The following is a 27,354-nucleotide window of genomic DNA, read 5'->3' on the forward strand; positions in this document are numbered from 1 at the left end:
TACCAAACCAGCTCTCCAACAAATACTAAAGGATCTTTTCTAGACAGGAAACACAGAAAGGGTGTATAAACTCGAACCCAAAGCAATAAAGAAAATGGCTACAGGATCGTACTTATCAATAATTACCTTAAACGTAAATGGGTTGAATGCCCCAACCAAAAGACAAAGGCTGGCTGAATGGATACAAAAACAAGACCCCCATATATGTTGTCTGCAAGAGACCCACCTCAAAACGAGGGACACACACAGACTGAAAGTAAAGGGCTGGAAAAAGATATTCCATGCAAATAGAGACCAAAAGAAAGCAGGAGTAGCAATACTCATATCAGATAAAATAGACTTTAAAACAAAGGCTGTGAAAAGAGACAAAGAAGGAAACTACATAATGTTCAAAGGATCAATCCAAGAAGAAGATATAACAATTATAAATATTTATGCACCCAACATAGGAGCACCACAATATGTAAGACAATTACTAACAAGTATGAAAGGGGAAATTAACAATAATGCAATAATAGTGGGAGATTTTAATACCCCACTTACATCTATGGATAGATCAACTAAACAGAAAATTAACAAGGAAACACAAACTTTAAATGATACAATAGACCAGTTAGACCTAATAGATCTCGATAGGACATTTCACCCCAAAACAATGAATTTCACCTTTTTCTCAAGCGCACACGGAACCTTTTCCAGGATAGATCACATCCTGGGCCGTAAATCTAGCCTTGGTAAATTCAAAAAAGTTGAAATCATTCCATGCATCTTTTCTGACCACAATGCAGTAAGATTAGATCTCAATTATAAGAGAAAAACTATTAAAAATGCCAACATATGGAGGCTGAACAACACGCTGCTGAATAATGAACAAATCATAGAAGAAATCAAAAGAGAAATCAAAATATGCATAGAAATGAATGAAAATGAAAACACAACAACCCAAAACCTCTGGGACACTGTAAAAGCAGTGCTAAGGGGGAAGTTCATAGCAATACAGGCACACATCAAGAAACAAGGAAAAAGTCAACTAAATAACCTAACTCTACATCTAAAGCAACTAGAAAAGGAAGAAATGAAGAACCCCAGGGTCAGTAGAAGGAAAGAAATCGTAAAAATTAGGGCAGAGATAAATGCAAAAGAAACAAAAGAGACCATAGCAAAAATCAACAAAGCCAAAAGCTGGTTCTTTGAGAAGGTAAATAAAATTGACAAACCACTAGCCAGACTTATCAAGAAACAAAGGGAGAAGAACCAAATCAATAAAATTAGAAATGAAAATGGAGAGATCACAACTGACAACACAGAAATACAAAGGATTATTAGAGAATACTATCAGCAATTATATGGCAATAAAATGAATAACCTGGAAGAAATGGACAAATTCCTAGAAAAGTACAACTTTCCAAAACTGAACCAGGAAGAAATAGAAAATCTGAACAGACCCATCACAAGCACAGAACTAGAGGCTGTAATCAAGAATCTTCCAGCAAACAAAAGCCCAGGTCCAGACGGCTTCACAGCCAAATTCTACCAAAAATTTAGTGAAGAGCTAACACCTATTCTACTCAAACTCTTCCAGAAAATTGCTGAGGAAGGGAAACTTCCAAACTCATTCTATGAGGCCACCATCACCCTAATCCCAAAACCTGGTAAAGACCCCACAAAAAAAGAAAACTACAGGCCAATATCACTGATGAACATAGATGCAAAAATCCTTAACAAAATTCTAGCAATCAGAATCCAACAACATATTAAGAAGATCATACATCATGACCAAGTGGGCTTTATCCCAGGAATGCAAGGATTCTTCAATATCTGCAAATCAATCAACGTAATACACCACATTAACAAACTGAAAAATAAAAATCATATGATTATCTCAATAGATGCAGAGAAAGCCTTCGACAAAATTCAACATCCATTTATGATAAAAACCCTCCAGAAAGTGGGAATAGAAGGGACATACCTCAACATAATAAAAGCTATATGTGACAAACCCACAGCAAACATTATCCTCAATGGTGAAAAACTGAAAGCATTTCCCCTAAAGTCAGGAACAAGACAAGGGTGCCCACTCTCACCACTACTATTCAACATAGTTCTGGAAGTTTTGGCCACAGAAATCAGAGCAGAAAAAGACACAAAAGGAATCCAAATTGGAAAAGAAGAAGTAAAACTTTCACTGTTCGCTGATGACATGATCCTCTACACAGAAAACCCTAGAGACTCTACCAGAAAACTACTAGAGCTAATCAATGATTACAGTAACGTTGCAGGATATAAAATCAACACACAGAAATCCCTTGCATTCTTATACACTAATAATGAGAAAATAGAAAGAGAAATTAAGGAAACTATTCCATTCACTGTTGCAACGAAAAGAATAAAATACATAGGAATATATCTACCTAAGGAAACAAAAGACTTGTACATAGAAAACTATAAAACACTACTGAAAGCAATCAAAGAGGACACTAATAGATGGAGAAATATACCATGCTCATGGATTGGAAGAATAAATATTGTAAAAATGAGTATACTACCCAAAGTTATTTATACATTCAATGCAATCCCTATCAAGCTACCAACGATATTTTTCACAGAACTAGAACAAACAATCTCACAATTTGTATGGAAATACAAAAAACCTCGAATATCCAAAGTAATCTTGAGGAAGAAAAATGGAACTGGGGGAATTAACCTGCCGGACTTCAGGCTCTACTACAAAGCCACAGTCATCAAGACAGTATGGTACTGGCATAAAGACAGAAATATAGATCAATGGAACAAAATAGAAAGCCCAGAGATAAATCCACGCACCTATGGACACCTTATCTTTGACAAAGGAGGCAAGAATATAAAATGGAGAAAAGACAGTCTCTTTAACAAGTGGTGCTGGGAAAACTGGTCAGCCACTTGTAAAAGAATGAAACTAGAACACTTCCTAACACCATACACCAAAATAAACTCAAAATGGATTAGAGAGCTAAATGTAAGACCAGAAACTATAAAACTCCTAGAGGAGAACGTAGGCAAAACACTCTCCGACATAAATCACAGCAGGATCCTCCATGACCCACCTCCCAGAATAGTGGAAATAAAAGCAAAAATAAACAAATGGGACCTAATTAAAATCAAAAGCTTCTGCACAGCAAAGGAAACTACAAGCAAGGTGAAAAGACAGCCTTCAGAATGGGAGAAAATAATAGCAAATGAAGCAACTGATAAAGGATTAATCTCCAAAATATACAAGCAGCTCCTGCAGCTCAATTCCAGAAGAATAAATGACCCAATCAAAAAATGGGCCAAAGAACTAAACAGACATTTCTCCAAAGAAGACATACAGATGGCTAACAAACACATGAAAAAATGCTCAACATCCCTCATAATCAGAGAGATGCAAATCAAAACCACAATGAGATACCATTTCACACCAGTCAGAATGGCTGCTATCCAAAAGTCTACATGCAATAAATGCTGGAGAGGATGTGGAGAGAAAGGAACCCTCTTACACTGTTGGTGGGAATGCAAACTAGTACAGCCACTATGGAGAACAGTGTGGAGATTCCTCAAAAAACTGGAAATAGAACTGCCATATGATCCAGCAATCGCACTCTTGGGCATACACACTGAGGAAACCAGAATTGAAAGAGACACATGTACTCCAATGTTCATCGCAGCACTGTTTATAATAGCCAGGACATGGAAGCAACCTAGATGTCCATCTGCAGATGAATGGATAAGAAAGCTTTGGTACATATACACAATGGAGTATTTTTCAGCCATCAAAAAGAATGCATTTGAATCAGTTGTAATGAGGTGGATGAAATTGGAGCCTATTATACAGAGTGAAGTAAGCCACAAAGAAAAACATCAATACAGTATACTAATGCATATATATGGAATTTAGAAAGATGGTAACCTGAACCCTGTATACGAGACTGCAAAAGAGACACGTATGTATAGATCAGTCTTTGGGACTCTGCGGGAGAGGGTGAGGGTGGGATGATTTGGGAGAATGGCATTGAAACACGTATGTTGTCATATGTGAAATGAATCACTAGTTCAGGGTCAATGCATGTTATAGGATGCTCGGGGCTGGCATGCGAGGATGACCCAGAGGGAGGATAAAGGGAGGAGGGAGGTGGGAGGGGGGTTCAGGAGGGGGAACTTATGTAAACCCAGGGCGAATTCATGTCAATGTATGGCAAAACCAACCAATATAATATTGTAAAATAATTTGCCTCCAATAAAAAATTAATTAATTACAAAAAAAAAAGAGTGGGGGGGGGACTTTCATCTTAACATGAAGATCAAAAAAAAAAAAAAAAAAGAAAGAAAGAAAGAAAATATAGAAGTCTGTTAGGAAATAGTGGCCTTCATAGAGAAAGATGAACAATGAGGGAAGAAGGAGAATATGAAAAGAAGAAGAGAAGAAACAGGAGGAAGAGAAAAATAGAGGAGAGGAAAAAGAGGAAGAAGAATCAGAGAAAACAATGCCATTCTAAGACTAAGATTTGTCTAAGTCTATCTTTATACATGTTAAAATTAATATTACCAGAAAAAGTGAAAGTAAGCCGTGCATAAATGATGTGTGTGTGTGTTTCTTGGCTCAGTCATTTTTGACTCTTTGCAGCTCCATGGACTGTAGCGAGCCAGGCTACTCTGTCCTTAGGATTATCTGGGCAAGAATGCTGGAGTGTGTTGCCATTTCCTTCTCCAGGGGATCTTACTGACACAGAGATCAAACTGGCATCTTCTGCAGCTCCTGCATTGCAGATGGATTCTTTACCACTGAACCACCTGAAGTAAAGTGAAGTGAAAGTCGCTCAGTCGTGTCCATCTATTTGCAACCCCATGGACTATACAGTCCATGGACTTCTCCAGGCCAGAATACTGGAGTGGGTAGCCTTTCCCTTTTCCAGGGAATCTTCCCAAACCAGGTTCCCCGTTTTGCAGGCAGATTCTTTACCAGCTGAGCCACAAGCCACCTGGGAAGCCAATTAATGATACGAGAAATACACAAATGGTTAACGAAAACATTTATTTATTTCCTCCCCACTTCTTCCCATTACAGTGGTCTTACTGAACATTTGTTCTCTCCTGAGTTACTACATGAACCTTCTAAACTTACTACTTGTTTTTCTGCTCAAAGGATATCATTAGATGCTCAGGAGCATTTGCGTGCTTAGTAAATTAAACTCAGTAAAGGGGACTCTGGATAAGTTGAAAGTATCCTTGGGTATCTAATAAAATGCTTGAGAAAAAATAAAATATGATTATGGCAAAAGCAATCCTAACAGAGAAATTGTGAGTTGGGAAAATGGGGAAGAACTTAGGGTTGAAAGTTGAAGAGAGCTTTGCATCAATGCTTTATTGAGATCTAGTTGAAATACAGCAAGTAGTATTCCTGAAAAATGTTTGATTGAATACATTGTAATATACATACACATCCATGAAGCAATAACAACACTTAAAGAAATGAAACTATCTATACCATTAAGTTTTCTCATGATTTTGTAATGACTCCTTCAGGCCTTTTTCTGCCCCATCTTGTTCCTACACAATCACGAATTTCTTTCTGAATACAGATTATCTCCTGTTTTCAAGAATTTTATGAAAATGCACATTTTTTATATGATTTTATATCTGGCTTACTTCACACAGAATACTCATTTTACAGTTATGCATATTGCTGCATGTATCTTCATTCTACTTTTTATTCTCTACTGTTGTGTATTATCGCAATGTAGGCATATACAGCAATTTTTTTATCCTTCTCCTGGCAATGAATATTTAAATTTTTTCACATTTTTGACCTGTATAGGAAAGTTGCCGTGAACATTCATTTGCAATGTTTATGTAAATATTCCATTTTAATTCTTTTTCTTTGGAGAGGAAAGTCTGGATCACAATATTAACTTTATTACTACATATTGAAGATACCATAGCACTGTTTTCCAAAATGGTTGTACAAATTTCTCATGAAAATTTCAGCTATACTCTTTTTTGGGAATAGAATTTAGGAATTTATCTCTTTAATGTAAATAACAAGTCTCATATGACAACTGCTACAGATACATTTTTGCACTGATGGGTGCCTTCACCAAATGCTTCCTTCTCACTTTTTAAGTACTTGTCTCCTGTTGTTGTTTTGTCCTAGGTCCTGTCTGACTCTTTTGCAATCCCTGGAGCTTCCAGGCACCTCTGTATATGGGATTTCCAGGCAACAGTACTGGAGTGGGTTGCCATTTCCTTCTCCAGGGGATCTTCCAGACCCAGGGATTGAGCCTGAGTCTCCTCCATTGGCAGGCAGATTCTTTACCACTAAGCCACCTGGGAAGCTCCCCTGTGTCCTACATGTGTCTATACCTACATTTCAGTGTGAAAAAGGATGGTCCAACAACAGACTAATGATTGATACTTGCATCCCCCAAGAATTCCTGCCCCATCTCCTCTTTAGGTTTTACTTCCTAATTTAGTTCCTTTTGTACAAAGGGGTGGAGGGATATAAAACAACCTCTGATTGGTGAGATGTCCTTTGGAAATTTATGGCCTCAGTTTTCACAAATATACATCATGTTATACCACAGAGTAAACTATGAAAGAAGCCCTAATTTTGGATCTCCTTCCTTCTTAACATTATGCTCCTGTCTGGAATGAATTGCTTACTTCTTCCTTCTATGTTTTCAAAGGAGAGCGAACAGGAAAAAGGCAAGTACCAAATGTATTCCACGGGGTACATTGTCAATCTCTCATCTATTTCTCATGCCCTTGCCTTCCACTCTTAAAGATCATCTCCCTTAAATGCAAACAAAGACATAGTTTTACATGCTTTTATGTCAGTATCTTATCCTTCCAACTCAAGTTACCCATCTTCATTTGCTATTCAATTTATGGCATTATTACCTCTTTCGTATTTCCAGTCATTGCAATCAAGGAGACAGAGCCTTTCCATGGATGTCGTTGTTGTTCAGTCGCTAAGTCATGTCCAACTTTTCATGACCCCATGGACTGCAGTGAACCAGGCTTGCCTGTTCTTTACTACCACCTGGTGTTTACTCAAACTCATGTCCGTTGAGTCGGTAATGCCATCCAACCATCTCATCCACTGTCGTCCCCTTCTCCTTCTCTCCTTAATGTTTCCCAACATAAGGGTCTTTTTCAGTGAGTTGGCTCTTTGTATCAGGTGGCCAAATTATTGGAGCTTCAGCCTCAGCATCATATTCTAATGAATATTCAAGGTTTAATTCCTTTAGGACTGACCAGTTTGATCTTCTTGTTGCCTAGTTCAGCTCGGTTCAGTTGCTCATTCGTGTCGAACTCTTTGTGACCCCATGAATCACAGCACGCCAGGCCTCCCTGTATATCACCAACTCCCAGAGTTCACTCACACTCGTATGAATCAAGTCGATGATGCAATCCAGCCATTTGATCTTCTGTCATGCCCTTCTCCTCCTGCCTCCACTCCCTCCCAGCATCAGAGCCTTTTCCACTGAGTCAACTCGTCGCATGAGGTGGTCAAAGTATTGGAGTTTCAGCTTTACATCAGTCTTTCCAATGAAGACCCAGGACTGATCTCCTCTAGGATGGACTGGTTGGATCTCCTTGCAGTCCAAGGGACTCTCAAGAGTCTTCTTCAACACCACGGTTCAAAAGCATCAATTCTTCAGTGCTCAACTTTCTTCACAGTCCAACTCTCACATCCATACATGACCACGGGAAAAACCATAGCCTTGAAGAGATGGACCTTTGTTGGCAAAGTAATGTTTCAGCTTTTTTAATTTACTGTCTAGGTTGGTAATAACTTTCCTTCCAAGGAGTAAGTGTCTTTTAATTTCATGGCTACAAAAGCATCCGCAGTGATTTTGGAGCCCAGAAAAAAAAAGTCACCCACTGTTTCCACTGTTTCCCCATCTATTTCCCATGAAGTAATGGGACCAGAGGCCATGATCTAGTTTTCTCAATATTGAACTTTAAGCCAACTTTTTCACTCTCCTCTTTCACTTTCATCAAGAAGCTTTTTAGTTGCTCTTCACTTTCTGCCATAAGGGTGGTGTCATCTGCATATCTGAGGTTATTGATATTTCTCCCAGCAATCTTGATTCCAGCTTGTGCTTCATCCAGCCCAGAGTTTCTCATGATGTAATCTGCATAGAAGTTAAATAAGCAGGGTGACAATATACAGCCTTGACATACTCCTTTTCCTATTTGGAACCAGTCTGTTGTTCCATGTGAAGTTCTAACTGTTGCTTCCTGACCTGCATATAGGTTTCTCAAGAGGCAGTCAGTTCTGTTGCTCAGTCCGACAGAATGTGGTCCACTGGAGAAGGGAATGGCAAACCACTTCAGTATACTTGCCTTGAGAACCCCATGAACAGTATGAAAAGGCAAAATGATAGGATACTGAATGAGGAACTCCCCAGGTCAGTAGGTGCCCAGTATAATACTGGAGATCAGTGGAGAAATAAATCCAGAAAGAATGAAGGGATGGAGCCAAAGCAAAAACAATTCCCAGTTGTGGATGTGACTGGTGATAGAAGCAAGGTCCAGTGCTGTAAAGAACAATATTGCATAGGAACCTGGAATGTTAGGTCCATGAATCAAGGCAAATTGGAAGTGATCAAACAGGAGATGGCAATAGTGAACGTAGGCATTCTAGGAATCAGTGAGCTAAAATGGACTGGAATGGGTGAATTTAACTCAGACGACCATTATATCTACTACTGTGGGCAGGAATCCCTTAGAAGAAATGGAGTAGCCATCATGGTCAACAAAAGAGTCCGAAATGCAGTACTTGGATGCAATCTCAAAAACAACAGAATGATCTCTGTTCGTTTCCAAGGCAAACCATTCAATGTTACAGTAAACCCAGCCTATGCCCCAACCGGTAATGCTGAAGAAGCCAAAGTTGAACGGTTCTATGAAGACCTACAAGACCTTTTAGAACTAACACCCAAAAAAGATGTCCTTTTCACTATAGGGGGCTGGAATGCAAAAGTAGGAAATCAAGAAACACCTGGAGTAACAGGCAAATTTGGCCTTGGAGCACGGAATGAAGCAGGGCAAAGGCTAATAGAGTTTTGCCAAGAGAATGCACTGCTCATAGCAAATACCCTCTTTCAACAACACAAGAGAAGACTCTACACATGGACATCACCAGATGGTCAACACCGAAATCAGGTTGATCATATTCTTTGCAGCCAAAGATGGAGAAGCTCTATATAGTTAGCAAAAACAAGACCGGGAGCTGACTGTGGCTCAGATCATGAACTCCTTATTGCCAAATTCAGACTAAATGGTTGTCCAAGGGACTCTCAAATGTCTTCTCCAGCACCACAGTTCAAAAGCATCAATTCTTCAGGGCTCAGCCTTCTTTATGCTCTAACTCTCACATGCATGCATGACTAATGGAAAAATCATAGCTTTGACTATGCAGAACTTTATCAGCAAAGTGAGGTCTCTGCTTTAATAATTTCCATGAAAAGAATCTTTTATGAAGATATGTTCCAAGTTTGAGTATTTCAAATTCTGACCAATCAGTTTTTATCAAGATAGTCTCATTTGACACAGATCTCTCTTCACTGCCACATAACACTTCTTTTCTATTACTTTCTTGTTATTTAATTTAAAGAAATGAGTTTTTCCTTACTGGAAGGTATATGAGACTACATTAGTTTCCTTTCTTTTAAAGTGAGGAATTATATCCTAAAAGGCATCTAACTTTGACAAAGTTACAACTTGGACTACAGATTGATGTTTTAGTCTAGTAAATCCAGGAGAAATAAGAAAAGACCACATAGTAGATGAAACACAACCAGAGAGGTTTCCTCCAATAATGTAGGACAAGTAAAAGTGTACCTGGTACATAAAAACTTGAATTCTATAAATTCTAAGGGCTCTCAAATGCTGTCTTTTATTAAAATTTCAATACTGGAAGTGAGCTAATCTCTTGAAATTTGCATGAAAATTTAAGGGACTTCAATGAAGTCTGGAGTCATATTATGCTGCTGTTGCTGCTGCTAAGTCACTTCAGTCGTGTCCGACTCTGTGTGACCCCATATACGGAAGCCCACCAGGCTCCCCCGCCCCTGGGCTTCTCCAGGCAAGAACACTGGAGTGGGTTGCCATTTCCTTCTCCAAGGTGTGAAAGTGAAAAGTGAAAGTGAAGTCGCCCAGTCGTGTCCGACCCTTAGCGACCCCACGGACTGCAGCCTACCAGGCTCCTCCATCCATGGGATTTTCCAGGCAAGAGTACTGGAGTGGCTTGCCATTGCCTTCTCCGGAGTCATATTATAGAAAGAAGATAAAACAAGTATATAAAGCACAGCTGTCTAACACTTTGTTCGTGTAATCCTAGTATTTTTCCTTCATTAACTCATTTTTACCAATTATGTTTCCCCCAAGTGCATGAATCAGTCATCAGTATCAATTTTATTCCATTTGTTTTCAGTTTATAAGAAGTTTGCTTGCTGAGAAATTTTCTACTATTATCTAAGTTATAATGTAAGTAGTGGAGCAAATTTGATTAGAGCCATATCACTCAATTTTTTTGTTTTCTGCAATAGATGTTAAAATCAAAGTGTACAGGCTTTCAAAGTCATTTTGAAAGTCCTATGAGTTTGTAACATAATTAATTTTATTGCAAATTTGTTAAATGCAAAGAATTAGAAATCATCAGACTTGCAAAAAGTTTGTACCCATGTGTACATTGATTCACTTTCTCAACAGGTTGTGGCATCTTCTAAAAACACCTTTTCAGAACTTATACCTACATTTATCCATGATTACACAATGTTTTTACTTTAAAAAATCTTGTTTAACCTGTCATATGTATAGTATTTGTTGTAAAGGTATTTTATTATTTTATTAAATGCATATTTATTCTAAATTTTGAATTAGGAATTTTCATCTTGTATTTTCTGCTGATTTTCTATGATATTTACATGAATGTGATTTTTTTTTTTTTTGCTTTTCAGATGTACTTCAGATTTAAATTGGTAATTTTTTTCTGATCTTTTTCTTTTCCAGATGTGTTACCTAGAAATACTTTTTCTTAGTTTCCTTATTTTCCTTTAATACAGCCTTAAAGTACTATCTTCCATATGATTATCGTAATTTCACTATAAGGTTGGTTCAATGAAGTTGGACTAAGAAGTATAGTGATTTCTCTATTTAATAGAAGGCTTTCTTTAACTTGGCTTCTTCAACTTGTCCTCCGAGATAGAATGCCTATGGTTCTATTCAAGATTTTATCCCAAGTTTTAAAGGAATGGCTCAAACTCCAAACCTGGTGAAAGAGACATGTTTTCGTTTTGATTTCACACTATGTCTATTATAAGTCTCTTGTTGTTGTCCTTTTATATATCTATTACTAATATCACATGTAAACCTGAGACTTGGTCCACTTTTCTTGACCATACTCTTAGTTCAGTTCAGTCACTCCATCGTGTCTGACTGTTTGTGACCCCATGGACTGCAGCATTCCTGGCCTCCCCATCCATCACCAACTCACAGAGCTTACTCAAACTCATGTCCCTCAAGTCGGTGATGCCATCCAACCATCTCATCTTCTGTCATCCCCTTCTCCGACTGCCTTCAGTCTTTCCCAACATCGGGTTCTTTCCCAGAGAGTCAGTTCCTCACATCAGGTGGCCAAAGGATTGGAGTTTCAGCTTCAGCATTAGTCCTTCCAATGAATATTCAAGACTGATTTCCTTTAGGATGGACTGGTTGGATCTCCTTGCAGTTCAAGGGACTCTTAAGAGTCTTCTCCAACACTACAGTTCAAAAGTATCAATTCTTCGGCACTCAGCTTTCTTTATAGTTCAACTCTCACATCCATACATGACTACTGGAAAAACCATAGCTTTGACGACTAGATGGACCTTTCTTGGCAAAGTAATGTCTCTGCTTTTTAGTATGCTCTCTAGGTTGGTCATAACTTTTCTTCCAAGGAGCAAGCATCTTTTAATTTCATAGCTTCAGTCACCATCAGCAGTGATTTTGGAGTTCCCCAAAATAAAGTCTCCCACTGTTTCCATTGCTTCCGCATCTATTTGCCATGAAGAGGTGGGACTGGATGCCATGATCTTAGTTTTCTGATTATTGAGTTTTAAGCCAGCTTTTTCACTCTTCTCTTTCACTTTCATCAAGACGCTATATAGTTCTTTGCTTTCTGCCATAAAGGTGGTGTTATCTGCATATCTGAGGTTATTGATATTTCTCCTAATTGAAATTAGGATTAGAATTAGGGTTAGGGTTAAGGTTAGTCATCTTGATTCCAGCTTGTGCTTCATCCAGCCTGGCATTTCACACAATGTACTCTGCAAAGAAATTAAATCCTAAGGTGACAGTATATAGCCTTGGTGTACTCCTTTCCCGATTTGGAACCAGTCTGTTGTTCCATGTCCAGTTCTAACTGTTGACTCTTGATCTGTATACAGATTCCTCAGGAGGCAGGTCAGGTGGTCTGGTAGTCCCATCTCTTTCAGAATTTTCCACAGTTTGTGGTGATCCACACAGTCAAAGACTTTGGTGTAGTCAATAAAACAGAAGTAGATGTTTTTCTTGAACTCTCTTGCTTTTCCCATGATCCAGTGGATGTTGGCGATTTGATCTCTGGTTCCTCTGCCTTTTCTAAAACCTGCTTGAACATCTGGAAGTTCACGGTTCACATATTGCTGAAGCTTGACTTGGAGAATTTTGAGCATGACTTTACTAGAGTGTGAGATGAGTATAATTGTGCGGTAGTTTGAGCATTCTTTGGCATTGTCTTTCTTTGGGATTGGAATGAAAACTGACCTTTCCCAGTCCTGTGGCCACCGCTGAGTTTTCCAAATTTGCTGGCATATTGAGTGCAGCACTTTTTCAGCATCATCTTTCAGGATTTGAAATAGCTCAACTGGAATTCCATCACCTCCACTAGCTTTGTTCGTAGTGATACTTTCTAAGGCCCACTTGACTTCACAATCCAAGATGTCTGACTCTAGATGAGTGATCACACCATCGTGATTATCTGGGTCATGAAGCTCTTTTTTGTATAGTTCTTCTGTGTATTCTTGCCACCTCTTCTTAATATCTTCTGCTTCTCTTAGGTCCATACTATTTTTGTGCTTTATCGAGCCCATCTTTCCATGAAATGTTCCCTTGGTATTTCTAATTTTCTTGAAGAGATCTCTAGTCTTTCTTATTCTGTTGTTTTCCTCTATTTCTTTGCATTGATCCCTGAGGAAGGCTTTCTTATGTCTCCTTGCTATTCTTTGGAACTCTGCATTCAGATGCTTATATCTTTCCTTTTCACTTCTCTTCTTTTCACAGCTGTTTGTAAGGCCTCCTCAGATAGTCATTTTGCTGTTTTACATTTATTTTCCATGGGGATGGTTTTGATCCTTGTCTCCTGTACAATGTCACAAATCTCTGTCCATAGTTCATCAGGCACTCTATCTATCAGATCTAGTCCCTTAAATCTATTTCTTACTTCCACTGTATAATCATAAGGGATTTGATTTAGGTCATATCTGAATGGTCTAGTGGTTTGCCCTACTTTCTTCTATTTAAGTCTGAATTTGGCAATAAGGAGTTCATGATCTGAGCCACAGTCAGCTCCTGGTTTTGTTTTTGCTAACTGTATAGAGCTTCTCCATCTTTGGCTGCAAAGAATATAATCAATCTGATTTTGGTGTTGACCATCTGGTGATGTCCATGTGTAGAGTCTTCTCTTGTGTTGTTGGAAGAGGGTGTTTGCTCTGACCAGTGCGTTCTCTTGGCAGAACTCTATTAGCCTTTGCCCTGCTTCATTTCATGCTCCAAAGCCAAATTTGCCTGTTACTCCAGGTGTTTCTTGATTTCCTACTTTTGCATTCCAGCCCCCTATAGTGAAAAGGACATCTTTTTTGGGTGTTAGTTCTAAAAGGTCTTGTAGGTCTTCATAGAACCGTTCAACTTTGGCTTCTTCAGCATTACCGGTTGGGGCATAGGCTGGGTTTACTGTAACATTGAATGGTTTGCCTTGGAAACGAACAGAGATCATTCTGTTGTTTTTGAGATTGCATCCAAGTACTGCATTTCGGACTCTTTTGTTGACCATGATGGCTACTCCATTTCTTCTAAGGGATTCCTGCCCACAGTAGTAGAGATAATGGTCGTCTGAGTTAAATTCACCCATTCCAGTCCATTTTAGCTCACTGATTCCTAGAATGCCTACGTTCACTATTGCCATCTCCTGTTTGATCACTTCCAATTTGCCTTGATTCATGGACCTAACATTCCAGGTTCCTATGCAATATTGTTCTTTACAGCACTGGACCTTGCTTCTATCACCAGTCACATCCACAACTGGGAATTGTTTTTGCTTTGGCTCCATCCCTTCATTCTTTCTGGATTTATTTCTCCACTGATCTCCAGTATTATACTGGGCACCTACTGACCTGGGGAGTTCCTCATTCAGTATCCTATCATTTTGCCTTTTCATACTGTTCATGGGGTTCTCAAGGCAAGTATACTGAAGTGGTTTGCCATTCCTTTCTTTAGTGGATCACATTCTGCCAGACCTCTCCACCATGACCTGCCCGTCTTGGATGGCCCCACACGGCATGGCTTAGTTTCATTGAGTTAGACAAGGCTGTGGTCCATGCGATCAGATCGACTAGTTTTCTGTGATTATGATTTCAGTGTGTCTGCCCTCTGATGCCCTCTTGCAATACCTACCGTCTTACTTGGGTTTCTCTTACCTTGGTTGTGGGGTATCTCTTCACGTTGCTCCAGCAAAACGCAGCCGCTGCTCCTTACTGTGGACGAGGGGTATCTCCTCATGGCCGCCCCTCCTGACCTTGAATGTGGAATAGCTCCTCTCGGCTCTCCTGCACCTGTGCAGCCGCCACCACGTGGACGTGGGGTAGCTCCTCTTGGCCGCTGCCCCTGACCTCAGGCAAGGAGTGGTTCCTCTCAGCCAAGCTTCTGGCGTCGCTTCTGCGCACAGTCCATCGCGCAGCCGGTTTTTTATACTCAGAGTATTTTGAACAGACAGGCAGCTATGTTTTTCAGATGGTAGGTTCTCATGTTTACTTGTTCCTTGTAGATTGGAAGAAAGAAGAATTCAAAGCTGGTGTGTATGTGATGATCCACGAGGGACCTTGCTCTTTGTGGGACAGTCTGGAGGAATGTTGGGTGGAAGTGAGCTGGATCTACACAGGGTCAGAGGAATCCTCACAGAATGAGAACCTTCTGGCCCAGGTCTACGGAGACCTTTCCCAAAAACATGATAGATCACTTGTCTTTGAAGCAAATTAACCCTGGTTGCAGCCACTGCTCATCCTGTTCTCCTTCTGTCTGAAGAAGGGAAACGAGTTACCTGGCAAAAGAAGTGTCACGATCGTCCCAGCTCCACACAGAGATTCGACTCTGTTTCCTGTGTGCTGGGTCAACTAAGCATCAGTCCAGGGAGATACTTCTGGGATGTGCAAGTTGGGAACACCTGTTCCTGGGATCTGGAAGTTTGCAGGGATAATGTAAGAAGGAAGGGGAGGGTCCCAATGTCCGCACAGAATGGTTTCTGGGCCATCAGGCTTTACGAGGGAGAGTACTGTGCCCTCACTGCCCAAGCAACCCCTCTTACTGTAAGAGGGAAACCCCTTAGTGTGGGGGTATTCCTGGATTATGAGGCTGGGGATGTGTCTTTCTATGACATGACAGATAGATTTCGTATTTTCACCTTTCACCAGAACACATTCTGTGTTGTGCTAAAACCTCTTTTTAGATGTTTGTCCTCTGGCCACCTAACCATCTGTTCAGGTGAAGGAGAAAAGACTGATGTTGTATTTCACGGGCCTACCTTTTCATGAATAATGTTTACTTTGGACTTCACTGATGTTCACGATTTCCCCCCAGAGACATACAGATTTTTTTCCTCCTCCTTACTGGCTAATTCTCAAAGCTCTGGAACACAGATTGATGACCGCCTCACATATCAGTGCTCCCTTCATCATTTGTTATCAAATTACTGTAAACCTGTGAACATTTGAAACCCAACATAAATTATATATGGTCCTATACAGTTTCCTATTTTTCTTTTCATAATCAATCCTCTCAAAATAGTTATCCAAATATTCCAGTTTTATTTCTCTGTTTCTTATTTTTATCTCAATATACCTCATGTTATGGGTTAACCTCAAATATTCATGATATGAGCTTATTTGGAAGTAGAGTCATTCATGGGGTCGCAAAGAGTTGGACACAACTGAGCGACTGAACTGAACTGAATTGAACTGAAGGTCCTATTGGAGTAGGATGGGTCCTTAATCCACTGTGCTGGGTTTCCTTATAAAAAAGGAAATTTAGACACACACATATACATAGGGGTGCTTCCCAGGTGACACTTATGGTAAAGAATCTGCCTGCTGATACAAGAAACGTGGGTTTGATCCCTGGGTTGGGAAGATCCCTTGGAGGAGGGCATGGCAACCCACTCCAGTATTCTTGCCTGGATAATTCCTTGGACAGAGGAGCCTGAGGTCTACAGTCCATAGGGTCACAACGAGTTGGACACAACTGAAGCAACTTAGCACACATATGTATATAGAGAAAGCATCATGTCATCATGTCAGGCTTGGTGTTTTATTGCCACAATCTAAGACTGCTGGCAAATCACCAGAAGCAAAGAGAACTGCTTGGAAGAGATCCTTTCCTAGCACCTTCAGAGCAAGGATGGCCCTTGCAACACCTTGAGCTTGAACTTCTAGCCTCTACAATTGTGAGACAACAAAGTTTTGTTTTTAAGCCACTTAATTTGTTCTCTTTGTTACAACAGCCATAACAAATGAATACACTTTATTTTTATTCCAAGAATTTCATTGAATTTAGGGTTTCAAAGAGTCTGACATGACTGATGTGACTTAGCACGCACATGTGTCAATGCAAGAGATGAGGGTTTGATCCCTGAGTCAGGAAGACTCCTTGGAGAAGTACATGACAACCCGCTCCAGTATTCTTATGGAGATAGTCCCATGAACAGAGGAGCCTGGTGGACTATAGTCCATGGGACTGCGAAGAGTCAGACTCAAATGAAGGATTAAGCACAGATATGAGCTAATTGAAAAGGCTCTTGCTTGTACAGGGGAAAATATCCATATTAATATACTTAACAAAATAGAAGTAAAAGTATAACTGGTGCAACCAATTAAAGACTAGACAAATACTTTTGAGAGGGCGGGAGGGAGAAAGTGTGGAGAAATGTCAGAAGGAATGAAGATCCTTATAAGATGGGCTTGTTGTTCAGTCACTAAGTTGTAACCAACTCTTTTGCAACCCCATGGACTGTAGCCCACCAGGCTCCTCTGTCCATGGGATTTCCCATGGCAAGAATACTGGAGTGGGTTGCCATTCCCTTCTCCAAAGGGTCTTCCTGACCCAAGGATGGAACCTGTGTCTTCTCTTTTGTGCAGATGGATTCTTTACCACTGAGCCCCCAGTGAAGCCCTATAAGATGGGCAATTGCCAGCAATACTGGTAAAAGCTGATATAATTTCTACTGGATAATGCCCTCTCATGTTTGTAGACTGTACTATAAGTAAATAAGCCTAAGACCTAAGTACCTGTATTAAAAAACATTTCTGAAACAAAGTCAAAATGAAGAAAACAATGAGCAAATTGTTTCTGGTGTGTTTTTACCTGGTGTGAATGGGAGGAAAGAATTAACTAATACATTCTCAAGAGGATAGGCAAGAAAGTTATGACCAACCTAGATAGCATATTAAAAAGCAGAGACATTACTTTGCCAACAAAGTAAAGGTCCGTCTAGTCAAGGCTATGGTTTTTCCGGTGGTCATGTATGGATGTGAGAGTTGGACTGTGAAGAAAGCTGATCGCCGAAGAATTCATGCTTTTGAACTGTGGTGCTGGAGAAGACTCTTGAGAGTCCCTTGGACTGCAAGGAGATTCAACCAGTCTGTTTAAAGGAGATCAATCCTGGGTGTTCATTGGAAGGACTGATGCTAAACTGAAACTGCAATACTTTGGCCACCTCATGCGATGAGTTGACTCACTGGAAAAGACTGATGCTGGGAGTGATTGGGGGCGGGAGGAGACGGGGACAACAGAGAATGAGATGGCTGGATGGCATCACCGACTCGATGGACATGAGTTTGTGTGAAGTCCGGGAGTTGGTGATGGACAGGGATGCCTGGCATGCTGTGATTCATGTGGTCGCAAAGAGTCGGACATGACTGAGCGACTGAACAGAACTGAACTGAATTAAAATAATGCTCTGCTTAAAACTCATCAATAAAATAATATGTACCATGAGGAAAAAAAATATTTCTAAGAAAGAAGAGATTGGCAGGAGGAAGCCAAGAGACTGGAGTGCATGGGAAGGAAATATTTCATGAGAAGGGCTGTTAGGTGTCTGGGTAATGACAGGAAAGAGAAAAATAAAGGGAAGAATAAGAAACTCCTCTTTGGAGGGTACTGGAAAGCAGACAGAATTCTCCCTTAGGGAACAACAGAAAGGTTGAATCATCTGTGGGCAATAAATAACCTCATAAGTGGAACAAGTATTAAAGTTATACAACTTCACAACCACATGCTGAAGCATTGTTATTTTTAGAATGTGAAAAATATCTATGATCATCTATTGAGACCTAATAAAAACTGCAGAGTCTAGGTGATGTTTAAATTAAATATAAGAATTTTTTAACTTCTTTGAATTAAGGTTGAGTATATATGTTGTTGGATCTCCAACCAGTCCATTCTAAAGGAGATCAATCCTGGATGTTCATTGGAGGGACTGATGCTAAAGCTGAAACTCCAATACTTTGGCCACCTCATGAGACGAGTTGACTCACTGGAAAAGACTCTGATGCTGGGAAAGGTTGGGGGCGGGAGGAAAAGGGGACGATGGAGAATGAGATGGCTGGATGGCATCACCGACTCTGTGGACATGAGTTTGAGTGTACTCCGGGAGTTGGTGATGGACAGGGAGGCCTGGCGTGCTGTGATTCATGGGGTCGCGGAGAGTCGGACACGACTGAGCGACTGAACTGAACTGAACTGAACTGATATATGTTGTTAAGGTTGAATATACTCATAAATATCTTTTTATAATTATAGGTACCATGAAATTAAAAGACGTTTACTCCTTGGAAGGAAAGTTATGACCAACCTTGATAATATATTAAAAAGCAGAGACATTACTTTGCCAACAAAGGTCCGTCTAGTCAAGGCTATGATTTTTCCCGTGGTCATGTATGGGTGTGAGAGTTGGACTGTGAAGAAAGCTGATCGCCGAAGAATGGATGCTTTTGAACTGTGGTGTTGGAGAAGACTCTTGAGAGTCCCTTGTACCACCAGGAGATCCAACCAGTCCATTCTAAAGGAGATCAATCCCGGGTGTTCATTGGAAGGACTGATCCTGAGGTTGAAACTCCAATACTTTGGCCACCTCATGCGACGAGTTGACTCACTGGAAAAGACTCTGATGCTGGGAGGGATTGGGGGTGGGAGGAGAAGGGGACGACAGAGAATGAGATGGCTGGATGGCATCACCGACTCCATGGACATGAGTTTGAGTGAAGTCCGGGAGTTGGTGATGGACAGGGAGGCCTGGCGTGCTGTGATTCATGGGATCGCAAAGAGTTGGACAAGACTGAGCGACTGAACTGAACTGAACTGAACTGTGAGGCTTCCCTGCTAGTTCAGTCAGTAAAGAATCCACCTGCAATGCAGGAGACCTGGGTTTTATCCCTGGTTCTGGAAGATCCCCTGGAGAAGGAAACGGCAACTCGCTCCAGTATTCTTGCCTGGAGAATGCCTGGTGGGCTACAGTCCTTGGAGGTGCAAAGAGTCAGCCATGACTAAAGCATCTAAGCATGCACCCACGCAGAACAGGTCCACAGACTGTGATTTGCAAAACCCTTCTATGGACTTTGACATCTGGATTGGAGAGGTGCAACATGGTGACCCTTTAATATTAACATCAAAGTTTAGATTAGGTGAATTCATAAGTCTATTTTCTATTCCTTAAGAGCTGAGTGGCATTTATACCCTTATCAAACCTCAACCTTTTCAGGAAAAGAAAACCTAAATCTCTGAGATTATTACATACTTAAGTTTCAAAGTGAGGAATAAAATATTGCCAGCATATCAGTAAACAAAGGCTGTCACAGTCATCATCTACCTGCAGCACGGGTTAGCTGGTCAGCCCTGAGGGAACCAAAGAAACAAAGAATTCAGTTCATTTCATTCCCTTCTCCTCCTGCCTTCAATTTTTCCCAGCGTCAGGAACTTTTCCAATAAGTCAGCTCTTCACATGAAGCAGCCCAGGTATTGGAGTTGCAGCTTCAGCATCAGTCCCTCCAATGAATATTCAGAGCTGATTTCCTTTAGGATGGACTGGTTGGATCTCCTTGCAGTCCAAGGGATTCTCAAGAGTCTTCTCCAACACCACAATTCAAAAGCATCAGTTCTTCGATGCTCAACTTTCTTTATAGTCCAATTCTCACATCCATACATGACTACTGGAGAAACCATAGCTTTGACTAGATGGACCTTTGTTGGCAAAGTAATGTCTCTGCTTTCTAATATATTATCTAAGCTGGTCATATCTTTCCTTCCAAGGAGCAAGCGTCTTAAATTTCATGGCTACAGTTACCATCTGCAGTGATTTTGGAGCCCCCAAAAATAAAGTCTGTCACTATTTCCATTGTTTCCCCATCTATTTGCCATGAAGAGATTGGACCGGATGCCACGATCTTAGTTTTCTAAATATTGAGTTTTAAGCCAACTTTTTCACTCTCCTCTTTCATTTTCATCAAGAGGTTTTTTAGTCCTTCATTGCTTTCTGTCATAAGGGTGGTGTCATTTGCATCAGTTCAGTTCAGTTCAGTTCAGTCGCTCAGTCGTGTCCGACTCTCCGCGACCCCATGAATCACAGCACGCCAGGCCTCCCTGTCCATCACCAACTCCCGGAGTACACTCAAACTCATGTCCACAGAGTCGGTGATGCCATCCAGCCATCTCGTTCTCCGTCGTCCCCTTCTCCTCCCGCCCCCAACCTTTCCCAGCATCAGAGTCTTTTCCAGTGAGTCAACTCGTCGCATGAGGTGGCCAAAGTATTGGAGTTTCAGCTTTAGCATCTGAGGTTATTGATATTTCTCCTGGCAGTCTTGATTCCAGTTTGTGCTTCATCCAATCCAGCATTTCTCATGATGTACCCTGCATATACGTTAAACAAGCAGGGTGACAATATACAGCCTTGACTTACTCCTGCCCCGAGGAGTACAAAGACTACCTGCCCGCCTAGCAGCCATCAGACTGTAGCCACTTCCTACAGTGAGCCCTGAGGGAACTTAGGGTGAGATAACACAGGATACTGGCCCCAAAAGGCTGAGGTGCATATCAAAGAAATGATTTCAGTGAGCCCAGCCTCTTGCTTCTTCCCATACAAAAAAAAAAGTGCTAAATTCTTTAACTTGAGATGTCTAGTTTTCTTTTATTAAGAGTAGTCTTTTGTTCCTACTACCTGTCCTTTGTTGTAAAACTCCTGAATATCTTAGCTCCCCCCTCACCTTCTTGGAGCAGTTCTCTCAAATTACTTGAGATGCTGCCCCTCCAGTCTTAAAGTCCTCAGTATATCTGTCAAAAAATTAAAACTCTGTTTGCAGATGATATGATCCTCTACATAGAAAACTCTAAAGACACCATCAGAAAATTGCTATAGCTAATCAATGAATATAATAAAGTTGCAGGATGTAAAATTAATACACAGAAATTTCTTGTATTCCTTACACTAACAATGAGAAAACAGAAAGAGAAATTAAGGAAACAATTCCATTCAACATTGCAATGAAACGAATAAAATACTTAGGAATAAATCTACCTAAAGAAACAAAAGACCTATATATAGAAAACTATAAAACACTGATGAAAGAAATCAAAGAGGACACAAGTAGATGGAGAAATATACCGTGTTCATGGATCAGAAGAATCTATGCAGTGAAAATAAGTATACTACCCAAAGCAATCTACAGATTCAAGACAATCTCTATCAATGTACCAATGGCGTTTTTCACAGAAGTACAACACAAAATTTCACAATTTGTATGGAAATACAAAAAACCTCAAGTAGCCAAAGCAATCTTGAGAAAGAATGAAACTGGAGGAATCAGCCTGCCTGACTTCAGATTATACTACAAAGGTACTGTCATCAAGACAGTATGGTCCTGGCACAAAGACAGAAATATAGATCAATGGAACAAAACAGAAAGCCCAGTGATAAATCCACGCACCTATCCACGCACCTATGAACACCTTCGGAGAAGGCAATGGCAAGCCACTCCAGTACTATTGCCTAGAAAATCCCATGGATGGAGGAGCCTGGTAGGCTGCAGTCCGTGGGGTCGCTAGGGGTCGGACACGACTAAGCGACTTCACTTTTCACTTTCACACATTGGAGAAGGAAATGGCAACCCACTCCATTGTTCTTGCCTGGAGAATCCCAGGGACAGAGGAGCCTGATGGGCTTCGTCTATGGGGTCACACAGAGTCGGACACGACTGAAGTGACTTAGCAGCAGCAAATGAACACCTTATCTTTGACAAAGGAGGCAAGAAAATACAATGGAGAAGACAATCTCCTTAACAAGTGGTGCTGGGAAAACTGGTCATCCACTTGTAAAAGAATGGAACTAGAACACTTTCTAACACCACACACAAAAATAAACTCAAAATGGATTAAAGATCTAAATGTGAGACCAGAAACTATAAAACTCCTAGAGGAAACATAGGCAAAACACTCTGACATAAATCACAGCAGGATCCTCTATGACCCACCTCATAGAGTAATGGAAATAAAAGCAAAAATAAACAAATGAGACTTAATTAAACTTAAAAACTCTTGCACAATGAAGAAAACTATAGCAAGGTGAAAAGACAACCTTTAGAACAGGAGAAAGTAATAGCAAATGAAGCAACTGACAAAGAATTAATCTCAAAAATAAGTAGCTCATGCAGCTCAATAACAGAAAAATAAATGAACCAATCAAAAAATGGGCCAAAGAACTAAACAGACATTTCTCCAAAGAAGACATATAGATGGCTAACAAACACATGAAAAGATGCTCAACATGACTCATTATCAGAGAAATACGAATCAAAACCACAATGAGGTACCATCTCCAGAATGGCTGCTATCAAAAAGTCTACAATGAATGCTGGAGTGGGTGTGAAGAAAAGGGAACCCTCTTAAACTGTTGGTAGGAATGCAAACTAGTGTAGCCACTATAGAGACCAGTGTGGAGATTCCTTACAAACCTGGAAATAGAACTTCCATATGACCCAGCAACCCCACTGCAGGCCATACACAGCAAGGAAACCAGAACTGAAAGAGCCACATGTACCCCAATGTTCCTCAGAGCACTGTTTGCAATAATTAGGGTATGGAAGCAACCTACATGTTCACAGGCAGACAAATGGATAAGAAAGCTGTGGTACATATACACAATGGACTATTACTCAGCTATTAAAAAGAATGCATTTGAATCAGTTCAAATGAGGTGGATGAAACTGAAGCCTACTATACAGAGTGAAGTAAGTCAGAAAGATAAGCACAAATACAGTATATTAGCACATATATATGGAATTTAGAAAGATAACAACGATGATCCTATATGTGAGACAGCAAAAGAGACACAGATATAAAGAACAGAATTTTGGGCTCTGTGGGAGAAGGTGAGAATGGGATGATTTGAGAGAATCGCATTGAAGCATGTATATTATCATATGTGAAATAGATCACCAGTCCAAGTTTGATGCATGAAACAGTGCACTTGTAGCCAGTACACTGGGGCAACTCTGAGAGATTAGATGGGAAAGGAGGTGGAATGGGGGTTCATGGTGGGGGCACATATACATCCATGACTGATTCATGTCAATGTATGGCAAAAACCATCACAATATTGTAAAGTAATTAGCCTCCAATTAAAATAATTAATTTAAAAAAACATAACTCTCAACTTGAGCATTGTGAATAAATTTTTTAGTTAATAAGGGCTTTGAGGTCCAAACTGCAAGTCTTACAAATGGATTCAAAATATAACTTGTCTTGTGTGGGCTGAGGGCAAAGTACTAAGCCCTACCTTTGCCCAAATACTAATTATACATTAACTACCCTCAGGATTGTTAGTGACATACAGCACATTTTTGAGTGAAGTACCAGTTTCTTTATACCCATGAAGACAGTGATAAGAATCAAGAAAACGCAATTGTGATTGAAACTCTTGAGAAGAACAGAGTTCAAAATATTTCTTTTGATAAGAAGTGGCTAGTTCAATAAGAGGATCGTTGAACAATACACTCCCTTCCACCTCACCTTGATCTGAGGGTTTAACAGGAGCTGACAGATAAGGGGTAGGAGGCATGGAGAAGTCAGCCAGCCTAAGACTACATTTCTTAATTCTGGGTTGTTCAGTATAATCAGCTTCCCTGTTGGTTCAGAGGTAAAGAATCCACCTGCAATGCTAGAAACCAGGATTTAATCCCAGGGTTGGGAAGATCCCCAGAGGAGAAAAGGAAATGACAACCCATTCCAGTATTCTTGTCTGGAAAATCCCATGGCCAGAGGAGCCTGGCGGGCTGCAGTCCACGGGGGCATACCAGAGTGGGACACAACTGAGACGGGGCACTAGGGCACAGTGTAATCACGAGAATATATTTTAAATCACTGATTCATACTTCTACCTTCTCTTCCTTCCTTCCACCCCTAAGAAATTTCTATTTGATTAGTCTGAGATAGGACCTCGGCAGGATTGTTAAGCAGAAACAACTCTGGTTTAGTTTAATTGGTCTATAATTGGTCTACATAAATGATTAAGTGAACATAAAAGTTCTTTCTGTTTCAGCACTGGACACTCTATGGTTGACTTGCATGAAGAGAAAATTAAAAAAAAAAAATCTAATCTGAGATTTATCAATTGAGTTTCTGTGTATACACAGTTATTTGTGGATTTATTCAAATGAATAACTGCTTCTGAAGTATTGTTTTATGATCATACAAGGTTCAGAGTACAGGGTCTCCTTTCCTGCTTCTGGTTAATTCCATGCTGCACCTGCAGCACTCAAGAACCAGAAACCTGATTCATATGACTGAAATTTCTCTCTGACCCAGGGATACTTTCTTGGGTCATAGAATCTCTTCCTCCTCTGTGTTTGTAGAAGGGACACAAAGATATTTCAAAACCCTGCCAATACAACTCAGGTCCAAGCTGAGACTTTCTTTGGGATACAAGTGACAGAAGTGAAACAACTTCCTTCTTAAGGTGGTGACTTATCCAATACATCACTACAGAAAATCACCTATGATGAATGGAAATCATAAAAGTGAGTTTTATCTTTTGATACTGCTGATATTGCTTGTGCTTTTGTGTGTGCATGTGTTAGAGAGAGAGAGAGCCTGTATGTCTAGCTAGTACTTCTAACAAAAGCATTTGAGTTGCAAAGATAGTACAGACCTCAGGCTACAAGGCATGAGACTTGGATTTTCACTCCCTCGAGTCTGGTCAATCTGACTTCCATACATTCTTTTCTGTATGTCATTAGAACATCACTTATTTCAAAAATATAATCAACAATTAGCAATTAATATGTGATATTTGCATTCTATAAGTCGTGAAAAATTACCTCATAGAACTTTCCTGGTGTTTCAGACAGTAAGGAATCTGCTTGCAATGCAGGAGACCTGGGTTCAAACCCTGGGTTGGGATGCTTCTCTAAGGGAATGGCTACCCACTGCAGTATTCTTGCCTGGAGAATTCCACGGACGGAGGAGCCTGGCAAGCAGACTACAGTTCATGGGGTTGCAAAGAATCAGACGAGACTGAGCAACTAACACACTTTACTCTCAAAACTGGCCACTCTGTGTAATGATGAAATAAAAGCTTCTTTTAAGGAATACATTGCTGTGAAATTCCAAGATGTTATTTTAATATTTTCATATTAATGAATTTTAATATCTATGGTGAATACATTTTAATGTGCAGTAATTAGAAATATTTAGAAGTGGAGTAGAGATCCAACTTGTGGTGGCTAATATTCTGATATGTAGTAATTACTGAAAAAATTGATGTATAATGCCTCTGTAGGTAAGTAAGCAACAATCTCTGTTTGGAAAAATAAGCAAGGACAACTCATGAACAGAGATTGGAAAAAGTTTTTCTGACCATCAGTGGGGTATTATTCAAATTATTATATCATAAGATTTATATAATGCTCTAAAACTGTTTTATGCAAGAATAATGCATTGCACTACTTTGATATTAACTTTAAACACTGAACTGCTTTGCAATATGTAATGAAGACCTTCTTTTTGTTGCAGCTATTCTTTCATTAAAATGGTTGATATGTACAGGTAAGTTTCTCCAGTGTTTCCTTATGTAGAAGACCATATTATCACATACACATTTTTGCTATTATTGATTAATCTGTTTAGAATCTAAAATATGCATATATAACAGGAAAGATAATGTAGTTTGTTATATTGACTACCTCAATGATGATTGTATGTCACTTTGGAAATTTAACACAATTTTTCTCATTGCCTTATTATGATTTTATTCATATATTTCATATACATAATAATTTGCTTGCTTTCAAAGTAATAGTAGTGGAAAAAATATGAGGACAAAGAAGTGACAGAATGATAGTCCTATGGGTAGGGGTGAATGTAGGAAATAATGTTTTAGAAAGATACATCAATTTGTATTAAAAAACCAATGGAATGGTAGACAATATCCATGCTGTAGAAAACTGAAGAACACTGGTTGAAAAATAAAAAGCTGATTTAGCAATGTTATTGCTGTTGACCATTACCTGTGAATTTGCAGTATAATACTAAGAGAAGAAGTATAATTATACATGATAGATAAGACAATGGCAGGTGACCTGGTACATTTTGAGGAAGAAGATAGGATAAAGGAGTTAAATACCAGTAGATGGTATGACCATTTACCTAGAAGGAGAGCTGGACCAAACTTTCTGCTCAAATGGTACCAATAATAATTAAGTAGATAAAATCAGTTCTCTCACGTATTTCTCAGGCATTTGGCTGAGAAAATAGGTAGGGAATTGGTGGATGCTTAGCAAGAAGAAAAATAATAATATAAACAAAAAGAACTAAGAACATCTTACACTTCTTTGTGTAAAATACATCATTACACATAATGAAACTGTAAAAAGACATTTCATCAAGTAAAGATAGCTGTATCTCTGACTTAAATTCTTAGAATTCTTGAAATTTATATCAATTACTTAGATATTCATTTTTTAAAAAACAGCAATTAATCTGAACGACATATAAGACTAGATT

The 27,354-nt window shown here is 39.7% G+C and overlaps 1 protein-coding gene across 1 annotated transcript in view; it reads left to right on the forward strand.

Moving 5' to 3' along the window:
* The window catches only part of LOC148774140 (butyrophilin subfamily 1 member A1-like), a 66,615-nt gene extending 50,770 nt beyond the window's left edge, over window positions 1-15,845 (forward strand). Inside the window, exons 3-4 of the mRNA XM_088831247.1 lie at window positions 14,879-15,113; window positions 15,287-15,845. Of these exons, the coding sequence (XP_088687373.1) occupies window positions 14,879-15,113; window positions 15,287-15,845 (794 nt within the window). The remainder of the gene's footprint in view (window positions 1-14,878; window positions 15,114-15,286) is intronic.
* Window positions 15,846-27,354: the final 11,509 nt, after the last annotated feature.

Source organism: Moschus berezovskii, chromosome 23 (assembly GCF_049115385.1).
Source record: "Moschus berezovskii isolate FMDL1 chromosome 23, NW_MosBer_1.0, whole genome shotgun sequence".
Taxonomy (NCBI): Eukaryota; Metazoa; Chordata; class Mammalia; order Artiodactyla; family Moschidae; genus Moschus; species Moschus berezovskii.